At 45.0% G+C, this 26,275-nt stretch overlaps 1 protein-coding gene across 1 annotated transcript; it reads left to right on the forward strand.

The window, feature by feature from the left end:
• The first annotated feature begins 386 nt into the window (after positions 1-386).
• LOC139417427 (transcription elongation factor A protein 2-like) lies at positions 387-24,890 on the forward strand. The gene is made up of 10 exons (XM_071166709.1): positions 387-577; positions 5,158-5,220; positions 5,400-5,505; positions 8,850-8,946; positions 11,922-12,076; positions 16,221-16,277; positions 16,903-17,057; positions 18,073-18,219; positions 20,992-21,063; positions 23,842-24,890. Exons 1-10 carry the CDS (start codon positions 509-511, stop codon positions 23,848-23,850), a joined length of 930 nt encoding a protein of 309 aa, XP_071022810.1. The 5' UTR covers positions 387-508; the 3' UTR covers positions 23,851-24,890.
• Positions 24,891-26,275: the final 1,385 nt, after the last annotated feature.

The following is a 26,275-nucleotide window of genomic DNA, read 5'->3' on the forward strand; positions in this document are numbered from 1 at the left end:
TGTTAAGAAGGTGGATTTTGTAGCGTTTTTAATGACATTGGCTATCAACTCCACAGCACAAACAGAGAGGAAGTCTGAGAAAATAGGTGTCATTTGTGGGCGTGGCTGAGCGGAGGAATCCTACTGATGAACGCTTAGCCCTCACAGGCACCTGAGCCTGTTTAGAGACGTGATTTCAACTGTGACTGAATGAGTGTTTTTGTTGTTGTTGTATGATGTCGAGACCCCCAACCCCTCTTCCCGAAATGAATATTGGATCATTCATTAATGAATTTGTTGTTTCCATACCCCGTACAGCAGGTGGCGCGGCAATACACCAATAGGTATAGTCTGCAACAATGAAGAAAGAAGAAGACGTAGGAACCCGCGCGCCGTGAGGAAACAAGTGGATGGGTTGGGGACTGTGAGGGAAAGGAAAGAGACGATAGAGGGTTTTTTTCCCCAACATAAATGGAGGTTCATCCGTAACGGGAGAGAAGAGCAGCTACAAAAAAATAATACAAGCAAAATGGCGAAAGACCACGAGGTCGAACGCATTGCTAAAAAGCTGGACAAAATGGTGCACAAGAAAAACACGGTAAGTTGGGTTTGCCAGCTAGCGCGGCAGTGGACGCAGGACCAACGCCCCCAGCATCAGAAATCAGGTAGAGGCGAGGCAGTGCAGGAGTACTGTGGTGTTGGTGTGATGCACCTTTGTAGCCATCGAACATTCTGGAAAGCTACTGAAAGGTGTTGGCTATTTGTTGTTCTGAACTCAAAAAAACTAGCTGATTGTTCGGTCGATATGAAATGAAAGGGAATTGTTGCACATTGCAACAGTGTTGCAGCGTAGGTTGTAATAATGGATAGATATAGAAACATTGTTACATTAACGGGTGATGTGTTTTATGAATGGTTGACCACACATCCCAGGCCACTCGTCTTCTCATACTTAGTCAGGCCCAATCGTTGCTTTTTGACGAGTGAAACTGAATTCTGTCGTTGCTGTGTTGTTCGCTACACAGCCCACCCCAGGAAGAAACTGAAGGCCATGGAGGTAGCGTTTGGGGAGGCAGACTAATCAGTGGGATCATTTGATGTCTGTATGGAGCGGCCCACAACGAATCACTTCTATTTCACGGAACTAATCAAATTATTAACACTAACCCCTTCAAGCTAATAGTGTAATTCATGCATTTTATATATGCTATTACAAAAACACAACCAATTTGGTTGTGTTTTTGAAGGTCTTCGGTGGCATTAAAATACATAGTTTAAATATCACAAGCATTTTCATGAGTTTATTTTACCGTAGGAAATGTAAAAACAGTCAAGGGTTCAACACATGACATTCGTGGACTTTCGTCTTAGTTACAACTGTGAAAGAGAAAGGGTTTGTGTTGGAACGCGACAACTGTGAAAGACGAAAGGGTTTGTGTTAGAACGCGACAACTGTGAAAGAGAAGGGTTTGTGTTGGAACGCGACAACTGTGAAAGAGAAGGGTTTGTGTTGGAACGCTACAACTGTGAAAGAGAAGGGTTTGTGTTGGAACGCTACAACTGTGAAAGAGAAGGGTTTGTGTTGGAACGCTACAACTGTGAAAGAGAAGGGTTTGTGTTGGAACGCTACAACTGTGAAAGAGAAGGGTTTGTGTTGGAACGCTACAACTGTGAAAGAGAAGGGTTTGTGTTGGAACGCTACAACTGTGAAAGAGAAGGGTTTGTGTTGGAACGCTACAACTGTGAAAGACGAAAGGGTTTGTGTTAGAACGCGACAACTGTGAAAGAGAAAGGGTTTGTGTTGGAACGCGACAACTGTGAAAGAGAAGGGTTTGTGTTGGAACGCGACAACTGTGAAAGAGAAAGGGTTTGTGTTGGAACGCTACAACTGTGAAAGAGGGAAAGGGTTTGTGTTGGAACGCGACAACTGTGAAAGAGAAAGGGTTTGTGTTGGAACGCGACAACTGTGAAAGAGAAAGGGTTTGTGTTGGAACGCGACAACAGCTTCCTTCTATAACGACACTAAACAAAACGCACCGACCACAAAGACCCGCGGTCAGCAAGACGCCCAGTCAGATGATAAAACACATCAGTAGCCTAAACATCATTATAAGCGTGTCGCTGTGACCGCAGTCAAAAATAGTCCGTTATCTGTTGGAGCATAAACAACGAAAGCTTGTGCGTTGCTGATTCTGCTTGAGCCTGGCTCTCAGTGCTGATAATCGGACAAAAACAGTCCGTTCTTCTCTCCTGTCTCAAGGTTTCGTCTGGGGGGGGCATGGGCACCACCAAAACCGTAAGACTACTTGGATTTGGTGGTCTGATAGAGGCTACATACCATGTAGAGATTTATAATGTCAATGGATCATTACAATAGAATGGCCCGCCATGTTTTTCATTCACAATTAGTGATTACATTGTTTGCTTCCCCATAGGTCATCAACTCACCCTTTCTCCCCCATCGTCATCATCCCCTTCATTTATTTCATTTTGTTTATATGTGTAAAATTTGTTTCGGTTCAGTTTCGAGGCAATTATACGGTCTGGTTATCAACTCTACCATCTACTGGTTATTATCTATCCTAATGCCTTAATCCTAGTTATATGTTCACATCTACCTCAATTACCTCGTACCCCTGTGCATCAACTCAGAAGTGATACTTCCTGTATAAAGCCATGTTATTACCTCGTACCCCTGCACATTGACTCAGTACTGGTACAGTGTGTATAAAGCGATGTTATTACCTCGTACCCCTGCACATCGACTCAGTACTGGTACAGTGTGTATAAAGCGATGTTATTACCTCGTACCCCTGCACATTGACTCAGTACTGGTACAGTGTGTATAAAGCGATGTTATTACCTCGTACCCCTGCACATCGACTCAGTACTGGTACAGCGTGTATAAAGCCATGTTGTTACCTCGTACCCCTGCACATCGACTCAGTACTGGTACTTCCTGTATAAAGCCATGTTGTTACCTCGTACCCCTGCACATTGACTTAGTACTGGTACAGTGTGTATAAAGCCATGTTGTTACCTCGTACCCCTGCTCATTGACTCAGTACTGGTACACTGTGTATAAAGCCATGTTGTTACCTCGTACCCCTGCTCATTGACTCAGTACTGGTACACTGTGTATAAAGCCATGTTGTTACCTCGTACCCCTGCTCATTGACTCAGTACTGGTACAGCGTGTATAAAGCCATGTTATTACCTCATACCCCTACACATTGACTCAGTACTTGTACAGTGTGTATAAAGCCTCGCACCTGTATAAGGCCATGTTATTACCTCGTACCCCTGCACATTGGGGCGGCAGGTAGCCTAGTGTTTAGGGCGTTTTTACAAGGTAAAAATCTGCTGTTCAGCCACTGAACAACAAGTTAACCCGCTGTTTTTTAGGCCGTCATTGAAAATAATAATTTGTTCTTAACTGACTTAACTGACTTCCCTGGAAAAATAAAGGTTTGACTCAGTACTGATATCCTGTGTATTGACTCGGTACTGGTACCCTGTGTATATAGCCAAGTTATCATTGACTCAGTACTGGTACAGCCTCGTACCCCTGCACATCGACTCAGTACTGGTACCCTGTGTATATAGACTCGTACCCCTGCACATCGACTCAGTACTGGTACCCTGTGTATATAGCCTCGTACCCCTGCACATCGACTCAGTACTGGTACCCTGTGTATATAGCCTCGTACCCCTGCACATCGACTCAGTACTGGTACCCTGTGTATATAGCCTCGTACCCCTGCACATCGACTCAGTACTGGTACCCTGTGTATATAGCCTCGTACCCCTGCACATCGACTCAGTACTGGTACCCTGTGTATATAGCCTCGTACCCCTGCACATCGACTCAGTACTGGTACCCTGTGTATATAGCCTCGTACCCCTGCACATCGACTAAGGTTGCAAGAATGGGTCCCCCGAGCTGACAAGGTCAAAATCTGTCATTCTGCCCCTGAACAAGGCAGTTAACACACTGTTCCTAGGCCGTCATTGTAAATGAGATATGTTCTTAACTGAATTGCCTAGTTAAATAAAGATTAAATAAAGGTGTAAAAAAAATAAATTGGCCAAATCGGTGTCCAAAAATACCGATGTCCGATTGTTATGAAAACTTGAAATCGTCCCTAATTAAAATTGGCCATTCCGATCAATCGGTCAACCTCTAATATGTAGCCTATATGATGATGCTGTCTGGCCAAAAATAGTATGACATGTCATGCTAGTCGAGACAGAATCAGATTCATGGGCTGGCTACACATACTAAGACAGAGGGGCGCTGTTTTGCTTTGTCTGAGATTCATGTATCTTTCTGTCTGCTTCGCATCTTGGTCAAATAAATGTCAATATTTTATTTGGATGGGCAAGGAGGTACGATAGAGCGGGACAGGCCCTCCAAGGAGGTACGGTAGAGCGGGACAGGCCCTCCAAGGAGGTACGGTAGAGCGGGACAGGCCCTCCAAGGAGGTACGGTAGAGCGGGACAGGCCCTCCAAGGAGGTACGGTAGAGCAGGACAGGCCCTCCAAGGAGGTACGATAGAGCGGGACAGGCCCTCCAAGGAGGTACGGTAGAGCAGGACAGGCCCTCCAAGGAGGTACGGTAGAGCAGGACAGGCCCTCCAAGGAGGTACGGTAGAGCAGGCCCTCCAAGGAGGTACGATAGAGCGGGACAGGCCCTCTAAGGAGTTACGATAGAGCGTGACAGGCCCTCTAAGGAGTTACGATAGAGCAGGACAGGCCCTCCAAGGCCGGCACATAAAGGCTGCCCTGTCTACAAGCTAACCTTGAGCCTGGATATTTTTTTATCAGGCCACTACCTCTTCTGTCAACCCCTGCCTGGAGGCGAAACCAGAATATTTTACCAGGAGATAAACCTCATAAATCCATACACATTCAGTCCTGCCTCATGGATGACCTGCTGTTACCGCTGACCGTTAACCGGACCAAATTAAGCCCCAGCCGCCTTTAAAAAAATATATATATTTCCTGTATCACCATAGGCCTTTAAAAATTTAATTTTTCAAAAAATCATATTTTCTAGCCTAATATTGTGTTGGAATATGCATACTGCTTGCTCACTAAAAATAGATTTACATTATTGTAGATGGCATCTATTCAATTCAACAGGTGTCAACATTTAGCTGTCTTTTTTCTTCACAGGACGGTGCCATATATCTGCTGAGGGAGTTGAAGATCATTAACATGTCTCTGGAGACTCTACAGGTAGACAGACCTAAGCTTGTTCTCCTCTTGCTGTAGGCCTCTGTCTGAAGAAAATAATATTCTATTACTATGATCAATACAGTGTCTAGTATTTTATCACCACCGGTGTCAGCCCACCAGGATCCGTGAACGCTGTGAGAAACTGTAATGATGAAGCTAAAACACAATGTGTTTGTCAGTCCACCAGGATCGGTATGTCAGTGAACGCTGTGAGGAAGCAGAGTTCAGAGGAAGAGGTCCAGACTCTGGCCAAGTCACTCATCAAGTCCTGGAAGAAACTACTGGGTACGTCTGTCCTGCAGGTCTGCCTCACATCTCATACGACTCGGTCTGTCCTGCAGGTCTGCCTCACATCTCATACGACTGGGTCTGTCTGTAGGTCTGCCTCACATCTCATACGACTCGGTCTGTCTGTAGGTCTGCCTCACATCTCATACGACTCGGTCTGTCTGTAGGTCTGCCTCACATCTCATACGACTCGGTCTGTCTGTAGGTCTGCCTCATACCTGTGAAACATGGTGTCTGTCTGTAGGTCTGCCTCACATCTCATATGCCTCTGTCTGTCTGCAGGTCTGCCTCATACCTGTGAAACATGGTGTCTGTCTGTAGGTCTGCCTAATACCTGTGAAACATGGTGTCTGTCTGTAGGTCTGCCTCACATCTCATACGACTCGGTCTGTCTGTAGGTCTGCCTCACATCTCATACGACTCGGTCTGTCTGTAGGTCTGCCTCACATCTCATACGACTCGGTCTGTCTGTAGGTCTGCCTCATACCTGTGAAACATGGTGTCTGTCTGTAGGTCTGCCTCACATCTCATATGCCTCTGTCTGTCTGCAGGTCTGCCTCATACCTGTGAAACATGGTGTCTGTCTGTAGGTCTGCCTAATACCTGTGAAACATGGTGTCTGTCTGTAGGTCTGCCTCATACCTGTGAAACATGGTGTCTGTCTGTAGGTCTGCCTCATACCTGTGAAACATGGTCTGTCTGTAGGTCTGCCTGTACTGGACAGGTGGGACTTGATTAGAAAATCAGACCTCTCTGGAATGGAAATGTATGTCTCTCCCTTCGGCAAAATATATTTGACCTCAATCCTCTCTAAACGCATGAGGGGAAAAAAACGTGACCCTCCCCTATATCCAAAATAGTCATTAAAACATGACCCTCCCCTATATCCAAAATAGTCATTAAAACGTGACCCTCCCCTATATCCAAAATAGTAATTCAAACATAATTTAATTTGATAGAGCAGTCTGACTGAGCGGTGGTAGGCAGCAGCAGGCTCGTAAGCATTCATTCAAACAGCACTTTCGTGTGTTTTGCCAGCAGCTCTTTGTTTTGCGTCAAGCATTGCGCTGTTTATGACTTCAAGCCTATCAACTCCCGAGATGAGGCTGGTGTAACCGATGTGAAATGGCTAGCTAGTTAGCGGGGTGCGCGCTAATAGCGTTTCAAACATCACTCGCTCTGAGACTTGGAGTGGTTGTTCCCCTTGCTCTGCATGGGTAATGCTGCTTCGAGGGTGGCTGTTGTCGTTGTGTTCCTGGTTCGAGCCCAGGTAGGAAGCTATACTGTTACACTGGCAATACTAAAGTGCCTATAAGAACATCCAATAGTCAAAGGTTAATGAAATACAAATGGTATAGAGGGAAATAGTCCTATAATTCCTATAATAACTACAACCTAAAACTTCTTACCTGGGAATTTTGAAGACTCATGTTAAAAGAAACCACCAGCTTTCATATGTTCTCATGTTCTGAGCAAGGAACTGAAACATTAGCTTTTTTACATGGCACATATTGCACTTTTACTTTCTTCTCCAACACTTTGTTTTTGCATTATTTAAACCAAATTGAACATGTTTCATTATTTATTTGAGGCTAAATTGATTTTATTGATGTATATTATATTAAGTTAAAATAAGTGTTCATTCAGTATTGTTGAAATTGTAATTATTACAAATAAAAAATAAAAAAAACGATTGATTAATCGGTATCGGCTTTATTTGGTCCTCCAATAATCGGTATCGGTATCGGCGTTGAAAAATCATAATCGGCCGACCTCTAAAATCTATTATAGTAGTAGCAAGCTATCAAAGTTGACCTTCGGTCCTCATCGTCTTCGCGATCTCATTCTCAAACTGAACAGAACACAGGCTAGTCCGTCTGTAAAATAATGAGTTTTTTGGACTAGGCCTTCCTAGCCTATATGCCGTGGATCATGTGACTGAGACCACTCTAACTAGCCTATATGCCGTGGATCATGTGACTGAGACCACTCTAGTTAGCCTATAGGTGTTGGATCATGTGACTGAGACCACTCTAACTAGCCTATAGGTTGTGGATCATGTGACTGAGACCACTCTAACTAGCCTATATGCCGTGGATCATGTGACTGAGACCACTCTAACTAGCCTATATGCCGTGGATCATGTGACTGAGACCACTCTAACTAGCCTATATGCCGTGGATCATGTGACTGAGACCACTCTAATTAGCCTATAGGTGTTGGATCATGTGACTGAGACCACTCTAACTAGCCTATATGCCGTGGATCATGTGACTGAGACCACTCTAATTAGCCTATAGGTGTTGGATCATGTGACTGAGACCACTCTAACTAGCCTATATGCCGTGGATCATGTGACTGAGACCACTCTAATTAGCCTATAGGTGTTGGATCATGTGACTGAGACCACTCTAACTAGCCTATAGGTTGTGGATCATGTGACTGAGACCACTCTAACTAGCCTATAGGTTGTGGATCATGTGACTGAGACCACTCTAACTAGCCTATATGCCGTGGATCATGTGACTGAGACCACTCTAATTAGCCTATAGGTGTTGGATCATGTGACTGAGACCACTCTAACTAGCCTATAGGTTGTGGATCATGTGACTGAGACCACTCTAACTAGCCTATATGCCGTGGATCATGTGACTGAGACCACTCTAACTAGCCTATATGCCGTGGATCATGTGACTGAGACCACTCTAACTAGCCTATATGCCGTGGATCATGTGACTGAGACCACTCTAACTAGCCTATATGCCGTGGATCATGTGACTGAGACCACTCTAACTAGCCTATAGGTTGTGGATCATGTGACTGAGACCACTCTAACTAGCCTATAGGTGTTGAATCATGTGACTGAGACCACTCTAACTAGCCTATAGGTGTTGGATCATGTGACTGAGACCACTAACTAGCCTATAGGTGTTGGATCATGTGACTGAGACCACTCTAACTAGCCTATAGGTTGTGGATCATGTGACTGAGACCACTCTAACTAGCCTATAGGTGTTGGATCATGTGACTGAGACCACTCTAACTAGCCTATAGACTCACTTGATATTGCCCAGTATGAGAATCAGAGATGAAGGGTGGCGTCATGCACATTGATATATAGCCTCATAAGCAACTAAATACTCAAACACTGACATTTGGAAATGTATTCTATGACAATTCATTAGACTAGATGATAATAAAAATAAATAATACTAAACCCTCATCTTGACTAACATTTTAAAAAGCCAAAAACCTCCCTAATTTCCCTCCAGGTACCCATTATGTAAATGTTGACCCATCGCCTATATAGATATGAATCAGCTGACTGTGTGTCTCTACAGACGGTTCTGAGGGGAAGGCTGTGGAGGAGAAGAGGAGGGAGGGCTCTCCTCTGAGGTCATCTTCGTCCAAGGACAGTCCTGGATCCAGCGACCGCAGGTGAGACGCCGTGCCAACCCCAGTGTCAGTCATGTAACAAGAGGTAGTTCAGTGAATAACCTTGTCTGAGCACCAAAGACTTGTGTGAGCTCCCTGAACAAATCAAATGTATTTATATAGCCCTTCTTACATCAGCTGATATCTCAAAGTGCCTAAAACCCCAAACAGCAAGCAATGCAGGTGTAGAAGCACAGTGGCTAGGAAAAACTCCCTAGAAAGGCCAAAACCTAGGAAGAAACCTAGAGAGGAACCAGGCTATGAGGGGTGGCCAGTCCTCTTCTGGCTGTACCGGGTAGAGAGGAACCAGGCTATGAGGGATGGCCAGTCCTCTTCTGTCTGTGCCGGGTTGAGATTAGAAACCTAGAGAGGAACCAGGCTATGTGGGGTGGTCAGTTCTCTTCTGGCTGTGCCGGGTGGAGATTCGAAATCTAGAGAGGAACCAGGCTATGAGGGGTGGCCAGTCCTCTTCTGGCTGTGCTGGGTGGAGATTATAACAGAACATGGCCAAGATGTTCAAATGTTCATAAATGACCAGCAAGGTCAAATAATAGTAGCCTATAGTTTGTGAATCATACCTAGGCTTTAGCTCAGCGGGCTAATGTGGAGTCATATGTTGCATAGGTGGTTCAATGAACTACAAGTTGGTGATGGGTAATCTAGCTTGAGCCAAAAGGACTTGGGTTGGGTAGGTAGACGATAGGGTTTAACCTGTAGGTAGACGACGGGGTTTAACCTGTAGGTAGACGACAGAGTTTAACCTGTAGGTAGACGACAGGGTTTAACCGGTAGGTAGACGACAGGGTTTAACCGGTAGGTAGACGACAGGATTTAACTGGTAGGTAGACGACAGGGTTTAACTGGTAGGTAGACGACAGGGTTTAACTGGTAGATAGACGACGGGGTTTAACCTGTAGGTAGACGACGGGGTTTAACCGGTAGGTAGACGACGGGGTTTAACCGGTAGGTAGACGACGGGGTTTAACCTGTAGGTAGACGACGGGGTTTAACCGGTAGGTAGACGACGGGGTTTAACCGGTAGGTAGACGACAGGGTTTAACCTGTAGGTAGACGACAGGGGGTTAACCGGTAGGTAGACGACAGGGTTTAACCTGTAGGTAGACGACAGGGTTTAACCTGTAGGTAGACGACGGGGTTTAACCTGTAGGTAGACGACGGGGTTTAACCTGTAGGTAGACGACGGGGTTTAACCTGTAGGTAGACGACGGGGTTTAACCGGTAGGTAGACGACGGGGTTTAACCTGTAGGTAGACGACGGGGTTTAACCGGTAGGTAGACGACGGGGTTTAACCTGTAGGTAGACGACGGGGTTTAACCTGTAGGTAGACGACGGGGTTTAACCTGTAGGTAGACGACGGGGTTTAACCTGTAGGTAGACGACGGGGTTTAACCGGTAGGTAGACGACGGGGTTTAACCGGTAGGTAGACGACGGGGTTTAACCTGTAGGTAGACGACGGGGTTTAACCTGTAGGTAGACGACGGGGTTTAACCTGTAGGTAGACGACGGGGTTTAACCTGTAGGTAGACGACGGGGTTTAACCTGTAGGTAGACGACGGGGTTTAACCTGTAGGTAGACGACGGGGTTTAACCGGTAGGTAGACGACGGGGTTTAACCTGTAGGTAGACGACGGGGTTTAGCCTGTAGGTAGACGACGGGGTTTAACCGGTAGGTAGACGACGGGGTTTAACCGGTAGGTAGACGACGGGGTTTAACCTGTAGGTAGACGACGGGGTTTAACCTGTAGGTAGACGACGGGGTTTAACCTGTAGGTAGACGACGGGGTTTAACCTGTAGGTAGACGACGGGGTTTAACCTGTAGGTAGACGACGGGGTTTAACCTGTAGGTAGACGACGGGGTTTAACCGGTAGGTAGACGACGGGGTTTAACCGGTAGGTAGACGACGGGGTTTAACCGGTAGGTAGACGACGGGGTTTAACCGGTAGGTAGACGACGGGGTTTAACCGGTAGGTAGACGACGGGGTTTAACCGGTAGGTAGACGACGGGGTTTAACCGGTAGGTAGACGACGGGGTTTAACCTGTAGGTAGACGACGGGGTTTAACCTGTAGGTAGACGACGGGGTTTAACCTGTAGGTAGACGACGGGGTTTAACCTGTAGGTAGACGACGGGGTTTAACCTGTAGTTAGACGACGGGGTTTAACCGGTAGGTAGACGACGGGGTTTAACCTGTAGGTAGACGACGGGGTTTAGCCTGTAGGTAGACGACGGGGTTTAACCGGTAGGTAGACGACGGGGTTTAACCTGTAGGTAGACGGCGGGGTTTAACCTGTAGGTAGACGACGGGGTTTAACCGGTAGGTAGACGACGGGGTTTAACCTGTAGGTAGACGACGGGGTTTAACCTGTAGGTAGACGATGGGGTTTAACTGGTAGGTAGACGACAGGGTTTAACCTGTAGGTAGACGACAGGGTTTAACTGGTAGGTAGAGGACAGGGTTTAACTGGTAGGTAGACGACGGGGGGTTTAACCTGTAGGTAGACGACAGGGTTTAACCTGTAGGTAGACGACAGGGTTTAACTGGTAGGTAGACGACAGGGTTTAACTGGTAGGTAGACGACATGGTTTAACCTGTAGGTAGACGACATGGTTTAACTGGTAGGTAGACGACAGGGTTTAACTGGTAGGTAGACGACAGGGTTTAACCTGTAGGTAGACGACAGGGTTTAACCGGTAGGTAGACGACAGGGTTCAACTGGTAGGTAGACGACACGGTTTATCCTGTAGGTAGACGACAGGGTTTAACTGGTAGGTAGACGACAGGATTTAACTGGTAGGTAGACGACAGGGTTTAACTGGTAGGTAGACGACAGGGTTTAACTGGTAGGTAGACGACGGGGGGTTTAATACCCAGTCAGAATAAATGGAAGGATCAGGGTGACTCATAACACGATGTGACACTTTCTTCTCGCTGTCGCCCTCTTGTCTACCCCAGTAAGAAACAAGAACTGCCGGAGCCCCCGAAGACTCCCACCACACCTACAACCCCCACCACCCTAAAGTTCACCTCCTTCCCTCCCACTCCCGTCACCACTGACAGCGTACGCACCAAGTGCCGAGAGCTGCTGGTGGCTGCCCTGCAGACCGACGGTGAGACAGACCTTACCAAGATGGCCGCCATTATCAGCACATTCCAGAGCTGTATATGTTTATACAGCGGCCTTCAGAAAGTATTCACACCCCTTGACTTTCTCCACATTTTGTTGTTGTGTTGCAGCCTGAATTTAAAATGGATGACATTGACATGTTGATTCTCTGGCCTACACACAATACCCCATAATGTCAAAGTGGAATTATGTTTTTAGAATGGTTTACACTTAAATTAAAAATGACAAGCTGAAATGTCTTGAGTGCAAAAAGTATTCAACCCCTTTGTTATGGCAAGCTTAAATAAGTTTAGGAGTAAAAATGTGCTTAACAAGTCATATACACTACGGGATGGGGTTGAGGTCAGGGCTCTGTGCAGGCCAGTTAAGTTCTTCCACACCAATCTTGACAAACCATTTCTGTATGAGTCTCGCATTGTGCAAGGGGGCATTGTCATGCTGAAACAGGAAAGGGCCTTCCCCAAACTGTGGCCACAATGTTGGAAGCACAGAATCGTCTAGAATGTCATGACAAACAGTTCTTATGCTGATGTTGCTTCCAGAGGCAGGTTGGGACTCTGTAGTGAGTGTTGCAACTGAGGATAGATTATTTTTCAGCACTCGGTGGTCCCGTTCTGTGAGCTGGTGTGACCTGCCACTTTGTGGCTGAGCCGTTGTTGCGCTTGGACATTTCGACTTAACAATAACAGCACTTACAGTTGACCGGGGCAGCTCTAGCAGGGCTGAAATCTGAGGAACTGACTTGTTGGACTGTGCCACGTTGAAAGGCACACTCTTCAGTATGTCCCATTCTACTGCTAATGTTTGTCTATGGAGATTGGCTGTGTGCTCGATTTACTACACCTGTCAGCAATGGGTGTGGCTGAAATAGTTTGAATGGGTGTCCACATACTTTTGGCCATGTAGTGTAATAAGTTGCATGGACTCACTCTGTGTGCAATAAGAGATTGACATTTATTTTTTGAACGACTACCTCATCTCTGTACCCCACAGATAAAATAATCTGTAAGGTCCCTCAATCAAACAGTGATTATCAAACACAGATGTAATCACAAATGCCAGGGAGGTTTTCCAATGCCTCGTAAAGAAGGGCACCTGTTGGTAAAACAAAGCAGACACTGAATATCCCTTTTGAGCATGGTGAAGTTATTAATTACACTTTGTATGCATTATCAATACACCCAGTCAATACAAAGACACAAGCGTCCTTCCTAACTTGGTTGCCGGAGAGGAAGGAAACCGCTCAGAGATTTCACCATGAGGCCAATGGTGACTTTAAAACCGTTACAGAGTTGAATTGTAGTTAGTCTACAATACTAACCTAAATGACAGTGAAAAGAAGAAAACAGAATAAAAATATCCAAAACTTGTATTCTGTTTGCAACGGAAAGTAAAACTGAAAAAAATGTGGCAAAAGAAATGATCTTTATGTCCTGAATAGAAAGTTGTTTGGGGCAAATGCAACACATCACTGAGTACCACTCTTCATAGTTTCAAGCATGGTGGTGGCTGCATCATGTTATGGGTATGCTTGTCATCGGCAAGAACTAGGGAGTTTTTAATAAAAACTCAACTGAATAGATCTAAGCACAAGCAAAATCCTAGAGGAAAACCTGGTTCAGTCTGGGAGATGAATTTCACCTTTCAGCAGGACAACAACCTAAAACACATGGCCACATCTACGCTGGAGTTGTTTACCAGGAAGACCCTGAATGTTTTAGAGTGGCCTAGTTACAGGTTTGACTTAAATCATCTTGAAAATCTATGGCAAGACCAGAAAATGGTTGTCTAGTAATGATCAACAACCAATTTGACAGAGCTTGGAAGAATTTTTAAAAGAGTAATGTGCAAATATTGTACAATCCAGGTGTGCAAAGCTCTTAGAGACTTACCCCATAAAGACTCACAGCTCTTAGAGACTTACCCCAGAAAGACTCACAGCTCTTAGAGACTTACCCCAGAAAGACTCACAGCTCTTAGAGACTTACCCCAGAAAGACTCAGCTGTAATCGCTGCCAAAGGTTATTCTAACATGTATTGACTTAGGGGTGTGAATACACAGGTGTGTGTGTATATACTGAGATCATGTGACAGATGATGTGACACTTAGATTGCACACAGGTGGACTTTATTTAACTAGTTATGTGACTTCTGAAGGTTAATTGGTTGCACCAGATCTTATTTAGGGGCTTCTTGGCAAAGGGGCTGAATACAAATGCACACACCACTTTTCAGTTTATAATGTTTTGTAATTCTTTGAAACAGGTCATTTTTTTTCATTTCACTTCACCTATTTGGACTATTTATTGTTGTTACTATTTTGTGTTTATGTCCGTTACATGAAATCCAAATAAAAAATCAATTTAAATTACAGGTTGTAAAGCAACAAAATAGGAAAAACGCCCAAGGGGGATGAATACTTTTGCAAGGTACTGTAGGCCAGTTAAATGTTGAGATACCCCTCTTCCCGAGGTGTAAATGTTGTTGTGTAATAATATTTTACTGTAACAGTGATTCAGTAGATATTGCGACACCCATTTAACTCAAATGGTGCAAAATAATGCCGTAGGGACGGTGGTCAACATAAGGTCATGTAACACTATATTGAAAGCTCTGATATGTACAATAGTAAATTGTCTGCCTTACAAATACAAACAAAGAACGTTAGGATATCTTAATGCATCTAGGAAATATAGACCTGTAAACAGTTCATTCAGGAAGTATTCAGACCCCTTCCCTTCATCCACATTTTGCTACGTCATGGCTTTATTCTAAAATGGTTTCAATATTTTTTTCCCCCCTCATCAATCTACACACAATACCCTATAATGACATCACAATACCCCATAATGACATCACAATACCCCATAATGACATCACAATACCCCATAATGACATCACAATACCCCATAATGACAAAGCGAAGAAAAAAAATATGTTTTTCAAATGTATTACAAATATAAAACAGAAGTACCTTTACATCATGATGATTTGGCCGATATTGAGTGTGGGTGATTATGGACTGGGGCCACGGCCAGCAGGAGAAGTGGAGAGTGAAGGGGTCCTCAGATTACTTAGAGGCCAGTTAAAGTGTACTCCTAGACTGTGACTAAGACGTGTTGGTGGTTGTGGGGTACATAGTACAACTCCACACATGTACATCTGAAGATGATGCCTGGGCTTCGATGGACAGTAAAAGAGGTGGATCAAGCATGATGCATAAAGACCACTATCTCACAGTCACTCCACCGTAAAACGATCACATACAGCAACTTTCAGGTTGAGGTTGAGACATGTAGGTATTACAGACTGGGTCAGGTTGAGACATGTAGGTATTACAGACTGGGTCAGGGTGAGACATGTAGGTATTACAGACTGGGTCAGGGTCAGGTTGAGACATGTAGGTATTACAGACTGGGTCAGGTTGAGACATGTAGGTATTACAGACTGGGTCAGGTTGAGACATGTAGGTATTACAGACTGGGTCAGGTTGAGACATGTAGGTATTACAGACTGGGTCAGGTTGAGACAAGTAGGTATTACAGACTGGGTCAGGTTGAGACAAGTAGGTATTACAGACTGGGTCAGGTTGAGACAAGTAGGTATTACAGACTGGGTCAGGTTGAGACAAGTAGGTATTACAGACTGGGTCAGGTTGAGACATGTAGGTATTACAGACTGGGTCAGGTTGAGACAAGTAGGTATTACAGACTGGGTCAGGTTGAGACATGTAGGTATTACAGACTGGGTCAGGTTGAGACAAGTAGGTATTACAGACTGGCGTTAAGATATCCTAATGTTGGTTGTTTGTGTATGAATGACGACTTGTATTCCACATTTGATCTCTAACATCACAACTTGCAATATTGGGTTTACATGACCTTATGACCCCCTTCAGCCATACATGATTATTCTGCACTTTTTAAGTTAAAGAATGTGTCACAATCTATCAACTTAACCACTTTTGTAGTGAAATGTTTTTATACAACCATTTTAATATAAGGGAGACCTTGGATAGAGGGGTAAACATGGTAGTGTTTTGTTCTACCTCGAGTAACGGTATCTCAATCTAAAGCCCCTGTTTTTGAGGATTGACCAATAGCTGACTACTCTGTTTGATATTCCAGATGACTACAAGCCCATTGGAGCAGACACTGACAACCTGGCTGCTCAGATTGAGGACTATATCCTTTCCACCTGTGATCTTGTGGTGTGGTGAGGACCAGACGCATTGTAATAGTGTGAGGACAGAGTTGTTCTTGTTGTCGTTCTGTTTCTGGTGGTGTGGTGAGGACCAGACGCATTGTAATAGTGTGAGGACAGAGTTGTTCTTGTTGTCGTTCTGTTTCTGGTGGTGTGGTGAGGACCAGACGCATTGTAATAGTGTGAGGACAGAGTTGTTCTTGTTGTCGTTCTGTTTCTGGTGGTGTGGTGAGGACCAGACGCATTGTAATAGTGTGAGGACAGAGTTGTTCTTGTTGTCGTTCTGTTTCTGGTGGTGTGGTGAGGACCAGACGCATTGTAATAGTGTGAGGACAGAGTTGTTCTTGTTGTCGTTCTGTTTCTGGTGGTGTGGTGAGGACCAGACGCATTGTAATAGTGTGAGGACAGAGTTGTTCTTGTTGTCGTTCTGTTTCTGGTGGTGTGGTGAGGACCAGACGCATTGTAATAGTGTGAGGACAGAGTTGTTCTTGTTGTCGTTCTGTTTCTGGTGGTGTGGTGAGGACCAGACGCATTGTAATAGTGTGAGGACAGAGTTGTTCTTGTTGTCGTTCTGTTTCTGGTTCTCCTTCACTCTCCCTGCTTCACGTATCTACCAGGAGTTTAAGTCTACAGACCAGAAGTACAAGTCCAGACTGAGGAGCCGTATCTCCAACCTGAAGGACCAGAAGAACCCAGACCTCAGACGCAACGTCCTCGCTGGAAACATCTCTGCTGACCGTATCGCTAACATGGCCGCTGAGGTAAATGGGGGGGTCTGTGTGCGGGGGGAGGTGTGTGTGTGTGTGGGGACCGTGGGGGGGAGGTGGGGTGGGGGGGGAGCGTGGGGGGGAGGTGTGTGTGTGGGGACCATGGGGTGGGGTGAGGGTGAGTGTGTGTCTTTGTGGGTGGGGGGGGGGAGCGTGGGGGGAGGTGTGTGTGGGGAGCGTGAGCTGGAGGTGTGTGTGGGGACCGTGGGGGAGAGGTGGGGTGGTGGGTGGGGGGGGCGTGGTGGTGTGTGTGTGTGGGGAGCGTGGGCGGGAGGTGTGTGTGTGGGGACCATGGGGTGGGGTGGGGGTGTGGGGGGGGGGAGCGTGGGCGGGAGGTGTGTGTGTGGGGACCGTGGGGTGGGGTGGGGGTGTGTGTGGGGGGGGGCGTGGGCGGGAGGTGTGTGTGTGGGGACCGTGGGGGGGGGGGGGGGGGGGGGGGTAGCGTGGGCGGGAGGTGTGTGTGTGGGGTGGGAGTGTGTGTAGTGTGAGAGAGAGAGGAGTCTGTGTATTTCCTGTTCTAATAGTAAGGCATCGTGCTTCAGTTCAGCTGGTGTCTAAACCAGGCCCCAACCAAACTAGTGAGCTCGCATAATCCCTTAAAAGACCCCTTCGCTTGAAAAACAGAGACGTCGTAAACTAAGATAACTACATTTGTACATCTAACAGAGATGTTTGGTGCAGTATTTCTCAATGGATTGTTTTTGACATGAAAGCGAGTCGTCTCTCGTTGAATTACAACAAAAAACTTCATTGTAGAATACCGTTACTGTTGACCAATCACAGAACGAAGGGGGCGTGGACTTCAGCTACCGACTTCGGCTTTCCTTTCCTTTTTTTTTCTTTCCGGAACAGTCCGAGGAAAAAAAACAAACAATGCGAATCATTCGGACGGCGCTTGACAGGCGTTTTGAAATATAAGGGTTTTACTGTAAAACTGTGTGGTTTGCGTGCGCTTCATCTCTGACGCTGAGACCGTCCTGTAAGGTTCTGTCTGTGTGTGACCCAACAGGAGATGGCGAGCGCGGAGCTGAAAGAGATGAGGAAGACCTTGACCAAGGACGCCATCAGAGAGCACCAGCTGTCTAAAGTGGGCGGGACCGAGACGGACATGTTTCAATGTGGCAAATGCAGGGGCAAGAACTGCACCTACACACAGGTACTGACATGGTGAACTGCACCTACACACAGGTACTGACATAGTGAACTGCACCTACACACAGGTACTGACATAGTGAACTGCACCTACACACAGGTACTGACATAGTGAACTGGACCTCTACACAGGTACTGACATAGTGAACTGGACCTCTACACACAGGTACCGACATGGTGAACTGGACCTATACAGGTACTGACATAGTGAACTGGACCCCTACACAGGTACTGACATAGTGAACTGGACCTACACACAGGTATCGACATAGTGAACTGGACCTCTATACAGGTACTGACATAGTGAACTGGACCTCTATACAGGTACCGACATAGTGAACTGGACCTCTATACACAGGTACTGTGTATAGACATAGTGAACTGGACACAGGTACTGACATAGTGAACTGGACCTCTACACAGGAACTGACATAGTGAACTGGACCTCTATACAGGTACTGACATAGTGAACTGGACCTCTACACAGGTACTGACATAGTGAACTGGACCTCTATACAGGTACTGACATAGTGAACTGGACCTCTACACAGGTACTGACATAGTGAACTGGACCTCTACACACAGGTACTGACATAGTGAACTGGACCTCTACACAGGTACTGACATAGTGAACTGGACTTATAAACAGGTACTGACATAGTGAACTGGACCTCTATACACACAGGTACCGACATAGTGAACTGGACCTATACACACAGGTACTGACATAGTGAACTGGACACAGGTACTGACATAGTGAACTGGACACAGGTACTGACATAGTGAACTGGACACAGGTACCGACATAGTGAACTAGACACAGGTACTGTCATAGTGAACTGGGATGGTACTTCCAGGTTTCCTCCAGACGTGATGCTTGGCATTCAGGCCACAGTGTTCAATCTTGGTTTTATCAAGCCAGAGAATCTTATGTCTCATGGTCTCATAGGCGCCTTTTGGAAAACTCCTAGCGGGCTGTCATGAGCCTTTTACTGAGGAGTGGCTTCCGTATGGCCACTTTACTATAAAGGCCTGATTGGTGGAGTGCTGCAGAGATGGTTGTCCTCCTGGAAGGTTCCCCCATCTCCACAGAGGAACTCTGGAGCTCTGTCAGAGTGACCATCAGGTTCATGGTTACCACCCTGACTAAGGCCCTTCTCCCCCGATTGCTCAGTTTGGCCGGGCGGCCAGCTCTAGAAAGAGTTTTGGTGGTTCCAAACTTCTTCCATTGAAGAACGATGGAGACCACTGTGTTCTTGGGGACCTTCAATGCTGCAGAAATGGTTTGGTACCCTTCCCCAGATCTGTGTATCGACACAATTCTGCCTCGGAGCTCTAGGGACAATTTCTTGGACCTAATGGCTCAGACCTTATATAGACAGGTGTGCGCCTTTCCAAATCATGTCCAATCAATTGAATTTGAGACAGGTGAACTCCAATCAAGTTGTAGAAACATCTCAAGGATGATCAATGGAAACAGGATGAACATGAGCTCAAGTTACAGTCTCTTAGCAAAGGGTCTGAATACTTATGTAAATAAGGCATTTACATTTTTTATTTTTAAGAAATTAGCAAACATTTCTAAAAACCTGTTTTTGCTTTGTCATTATGGGGTATTGGGTGTAGATAGATTTTATTTTTATTTTTTATTTTACCTTTATTTAACTAGGCAAGTCAGTTAAAGAACAAATTCTTAATTTTCAATGACGGCCTAGGAACAGTGGGTTAACTGCCTGTTCAGTATGCACTTTTACCAAATAGGGCTATCTTCTGTAAAGCACCCCTACCTTGTCACGACACAACTGACTGGCTCACACGCATTTAAGAAGGAAAGAAATTCCACAAATTAACTTTTAGCAAGGCACACCTCTTAATTGAAATGCATTCCAGGTGACTACCTTTATGAAGCTGGTTGAGAGAATGTCAAGAGTGTGCAAAACTGTCAAGGCAAAGGATGGCTACTTTGAAGAATTCAAAATATATTTAGATTTTTTTTAACACTTTTTTGGTTACTACATGACTCCATATGTGTCATTACATAGTTTTGATGTCTTCACTATTATTTCACTGTAACGGTTCTCTTTTGGTGAAGGAGAGGCGGACCAAAACGCAGCGTGGTGGTTATTCATGTTTTTTAATAAAAACACTATACATGAATAAACTAACAAAAACAATAAACGTGGAAAACCAAAAACAGCCCTATCTGGTGCAAAACACAGAGACAGGAACAATCACCCACAAACACACAGTGAAACCCAGGCTACCTAAATATGGTTCCCAATCAGAGACAATGACTAACACCTGCCTCTGATTGAGAACCATATCAGGCCAGACATAGAAATAGACAAACAAGACATCCAACATAGAATGCCCACTCAGCTCACACCCTGACCAACCAAAACATAGAAACATACAAAGCAAACTATGGTCAGGGTGTGACATTCACAATGTAGAAAATAGTAAAAATAAAGTAAACCATTGAATGAGTATGTGTGTCCAAACTTTTGACTGGTATTGTATTTATAGATATTTATTTTGGGGTGAAAAATGACTGTAAAATCATCTGAAATATGTGATCATGTCTCAATGTAATTTTATGTAAGGTTATTTTCAAATACAATCTCTTTTTTAGACTTAGTTGTAATCAATTTGTAGTGTACACATTATTATCATTATGCCCCGTGCCCCTGAACATCCGCTCCGACAAAAATCTTCCCACGGCTGAATTGAGTTGCCTACCCCTGCTGTACACGCTGTCGTTCTCTGTGTTTTCTAGGTGCAGACGCGCAGTGCTGACGAACCCATGACTACATTCGTACTGTGCAACGGCTGTGGCAATCGCTGGAAGGTAGGCTGTGTATCCTGCTCCCTAGTTATATACACTACCCTAGTTATACACACTGCCCTGCTCCCTAGTTATATACACTACCCTGCTCCTTAGATATATACACTACCCTGCTCCCTAGTTATATACACTACCCTGCTCCCTAGTTATATACACTACCCTGCTCCCTAGTTATATACACTACCCTGCTCCCTAGTTATACACACTACCCTGCTCCCTAGTTATATACACTACCCTGCTCCCTAGTTATATACACTACTCTGCTCCCTAGTTATATACACTACCCTAGTTATATACACTACCCTGCTCCCTAGTTATATACACTACCCTGCTCCCTAGTTATACACACTACCCTGCTCCCTAGTTATATACACTACCCTGCTCCCTAGTTATATACACTACCCTGCTCCCTAGTTATATACACTACCCTGCTCCCTAGTTATATACACTACCCTGCTCCCTAGTTATATACACTACCCTAGTTATATACACTACCCTAGTTATATACACTACCCTGCTCCCTAGTTATATACACTACCCTGCTCCCTAGTTATACACACTACCCTGCTCCCTAGTTATATACACTACCCTGCTCCCTAGTTATATACACTACCCTGCTCCCTAGTTATATACACTACCCTGCTCCCTAGTTATATACACTACCCTGCTCCCTAGTTATATACACTACCCTGCTCCCTAGTTATATACACTACCCTGCTCCCTAGTTATATACACTACCCTGCTCCCTAGTTATACACACTACCCTGCTCCCTAGTTATACACACTACCCTGCTCCCTAGTTATACACACTACCCTGCTCCCTCGTTATACACACTACCCTGCTCCCTAGTTATACACTCTACCCTGCTCCCTAGTTATACACACTACCCTGCTCCCTAGTTATACACACTACCCTTCTCCCTAGTTATACACACTACCCAGCTCCCTAGTTATACACACTACCCTGCTCCCTAGTTATACACACTACCCTTCTCCCTAGTTATACACACTACCCTGCTCCCTAGTTATATACACTACCCTGCTCCCTAGTTATACACACTACCCTGCTCCCTAGTTATACACACTACCCTGCTCCCTAGTTATACACACTACCCTGCTCCCTAGTTATACACACTACCCTGCTCCCTAGTTATACACACTACCCTGCTCCCTAGTTATACACACTACCCTGCTCCCTAGTTATATACACTACCCTGCTCCCTAGTTATACACACTACCCTGCTCCCTAGTTATATACACTACCCTGCTCCCTAGTTATACACACTACCCTGCTCCCTAGTTATACACACTACCCTGCTCCCTAGTTATACACACTACCCTGTTCCCTAGTTATACACACTACCCTGCTCCCTAGTTATACACACTACCCTGCTCCCTAGTTATATACACTACCCTGCTCCCTAGTTATAGACACTACCCTGCTCCCTAGTTATATACACTACCCTGCTCCCTAGTTATATACACTACCCTGCTCCCTAGTTATACACACCACCCTGTTCCCTAGTTATACACACTACCCTGCTCCCTAGATATATACACTACCCTGCTCCCTAGATATATACACTACCCTGCTCCCTAGATATATACACTACCCTGCTCCCTAGATATATACACTACCCTGCTCCCTAGATATATACACTACCCTGCTCCCTAGATATATACACTACCCTGCTCCCTAGATATATACACTACCCTGCTCCCTAACTTTGTCTTGTAGGAGTTAGGATCGATAAGGGTTTGGGGCATCTTGCTGAGTTCCACATGGACCCTCTTCTCTAGATATATACACTACCCTGCTCCCTAACTTTGTCTTGTAGGAGTTAGGATCGATAAGGGTTTGGGGCATCTTGCTGAGTTCCACATGGACCCTCTTCTCTAGATATATACACTACCCTGCTCCCTAACTTTGTCTTGTAGGAGTTAGGATCGATAAGGGTTTGGGGCATCTTGCTGAGTTCCACATGGACCCTATTCTCTAGATATACACACTACCCTGCTCCCTAACTTTGTCTTGTTGGAGTTAGGATCGATAAGGGTTTGGGGCATCTTGCTGAGTTCCACATGGACCCTCTTCTCTAGTTATACACACTACCCTGCTCCCTAACTTTGTCTTGTAGAAGTTAGGATCGATAAGGGTTTGGGGCATCTTGCTGAGTTCCACATGGACCCTCTTCTCTAGATATTAACCAATTGGAACGGTAGTTGTATGTATGGTGGTTCACGTTGTGATTTGGTTAGGTGGAATGTTTACCAATATTGCTTCCACTTATCCACTTTTGTCAGATCAGTAGTCATGTGTATACGGGGTAGAGGTAAGGGGTTCATTTGGAATCCAACATATGACTAATGAGAGGTACCTAACCTTGACTTGCTTTGATTTGTAAATAAGGGCTAGGTAGATGTAGGGGAAGTGGGATCATGGTGATTCTGGCTGTGGCTTGCTCGCTCAGCCCTTTTGCAGTACCACAGTGTCACCACCAGATGGCAGCAGACATTGGCCAAGCAGTGGTGACTTTACCTTGGTTACGAATGTAGTGGTAACCGTGTAGACTTTTAATGAAGTTATACATTCTCTCACATCAGGATAATACCACACACCAACCAGATACAAAAAAAAACATCTCTCTCTCTCATGTATTCTCACATTTAGGTAATTTAGCAGACGCTCTTATCCAGAAGGACTTGCAATCAGTGAATTCAACTGAGGTAAATCAACCACACGTATAACCTTTCCTGAAATCTTTTCTCCTTCCACTCCAGTTCTGTTGAGGAGAAGATGATGATTTGCTACAAGATGAGCTGACACGGAGAGAGAAGAACCGGGACCTATTTTGTTACAACTGCAAATCTTCTTTTTTTTTTATTTTCCTTATTTTGTTGTTTTTATTTTGTTTTGATACCTCATAAATCTGGAATATATTTTGAGAAAATGTCATTTCTATGATATAGAGCTAGTCTAGTATTTTAATTTCTATGATATGCAGCTTGTCTAGTATTTTAATTTATATGATATGGAGCTTGTCTAGTATTTTAATTTCTATGATATGGAGCTAGTCTAGTATTTTAATTTCTATGATATGGAGCTCGTCTAGTATTTTAATTTCTATAATATGGAGCTCGTCTAGTATTTTAATTTCTATGCTATGGAGCTCGTCTGGGTATCTTTTCTGGTTCTGCTATCTTACCACAACCTCTTATTGAATGTCATGTTTGGCTTGACAACGAGTTGACAAGAGCACCAACCGATCTCTGAATCCGATCTCTGAATCCGATCTCGGAATCCGATCTCGGAATCCGATCTCGGAATCCGATCTCGGAATCCGATCTCGGAATCCGATCTCAGAAACCGATCATAGAAACCGTTATCGGTACCAGGCTGAAGTTAAGCACTTATTCTTAAAAACAAGGTTTTGGTTTGATGTTTATTAGTTTAAGCTATATCTTACAACAACAACAAAAAAGCTTTTGTTTTTTGGCATTAGGGAACATAGTGGTGCCTTTTTTCGCCTCTCTGTGCCACAAATGATTATTTTGCTATTAGTTTTATACACTTGCTGTAGGTAGAGTATATGCACTCTTAATTAACGGTTGTATCCCAAATGGCACCTTATTCACTATATAGGGCACTAAAAATAGTGCACTATAAAGGGAATATGGTCTAAAATAGTGCACTATAAAGGGAATTGGGTGCCATTTGGGATACACCCCTGCTGTATATAGAACAAGCCGTTGTTTGGAGTCATTCTGAATCTACTGTCTTACATACACGCTGCACAGGTTCTTATTAAAGACTTCCATTTAGGTTTAAATTATTCTGTTAAAATGAACAAATGAATGAAACTGGAGGTTCTGCTAGAAGATGTAGAGTGTCAGAGGAGTGGAATGAGAAAGGGATGAGCCAGTTGTCAGTTTCTCCTCTTGTCCTTCTCTGATCGTACGCTAGTAAAAGGTTAGCGGGGACTGGAGAAGTAGCCTAATCGTACGCTAGTAAAAGGTTAGCGGGGACTGGAGAAGGATCCTAATCGTACGCTAGTAAAAGGTTAGCGGGGACTGGAGAAGTAGCCTAATCGTACGCTAGTAAAAGGTTAGCAGGGAACTGGAGAAGTAGCCTAATCGTACGCTAGTAAAAGGTTAGCAGGGGACTGGAGAAGTAGCCTAATCGTACGCTAGTAAAAGGTTAGCGGGGACTGGAGAAGTAGCCTAATCGTACGCTAGTTAAAGGTTAGCGGGGACTGGAGAAGTAGCCTAATCGTACGCTAGTTAAAGGTTAGCAGGGGACTGGAGAAGTAGCCTGATCGTACGCTAGTTAAAGGTTAGCGGGGACTGGAGAAGGATCCTAATCGTACGCTAGTAAAAGGTTAGCGGGGACTGGAGAAGTAGCCTAATCGTACGCTAGTTAAAGGTTAGCAGGGGACTGGAGAAGTAGCCTGATCGTACGCTAGTTAAAGGTTAGCGGGGACTGGAGAAGGATCCTAATCGTACACTAGTAAAAGGTTAGCGGGGACTGGAGAAGTAGCCTAATCGTACGCTAGTTAAAGGTTAGCGGGGACTGGAGAAGTAGCCTAATCGTACGCTAGTTAAAGGTTAGCAGGGGACTGGAGAAGTAGCCTGATCGTACGCTAGTTAAAGGTTAGCGGGGACTGGAGAAGGATCCTAATCGTACACTAGTAAAAGGTTAGCGGGGACTGGAGAAGGATCCTAATCGTACACTAGTAAAAGGTTAGCGGGGACTGGAGAAGTAGCCTAATCGTACGCTAGTAAAAGGTTAGCAGGGAACTGGAGAAGTAGCCTAATCGTACGCTAGTAAAAGGTTAGCAGGGGACTGGAGAAGTAGCCTAATCGTACGCTAGTAAAAGGTTAGCGGGGACTGGAGAAGTAGCCTAATCGTACGCTAGTTAAAGGTTAGCAGGGGACTGGAGAAGTAGCCTGATCGTACGCTAATTAAAGGTTAGCGGGGACTGGAGAAGGATCCTAATCGTACGCTAGTAAAAGGTTAGCGGGGACTGGAGAAGTAGCCTAATCGTACGCTAGTTAAAGGTTAGCAGGGGACTGGAGAAGTAGCCTGATCGTACGCTAGTTAAAGGTTAGCGGGGACTGGAGAAGGATCCTAATCGTACACTAGTAAAAGGTTAGCGGGGACTGGAGAAGGATCCTAATCGTACGCTAGTTAAAGGTTAGCAGGGGACTGGAGAAG

The sequence above is a fragment of the Oncorhynchus clarkii genome, chromosome 9, assembly GCF_045791955.1.
Source record: "Oncorhynchus clarkii lewisi isolate Uvic-CL-2024 chromosome 9, UVic_Ocla_1.0, whole genome shotgun sequence".
Taxonomy (NCBI): Eukaryota; Metazoa; Chordata; class Actinopteri; order Salmoniformes; family Salmonidae; genus Oncorhynchus; species Oncorhynchus clarkii.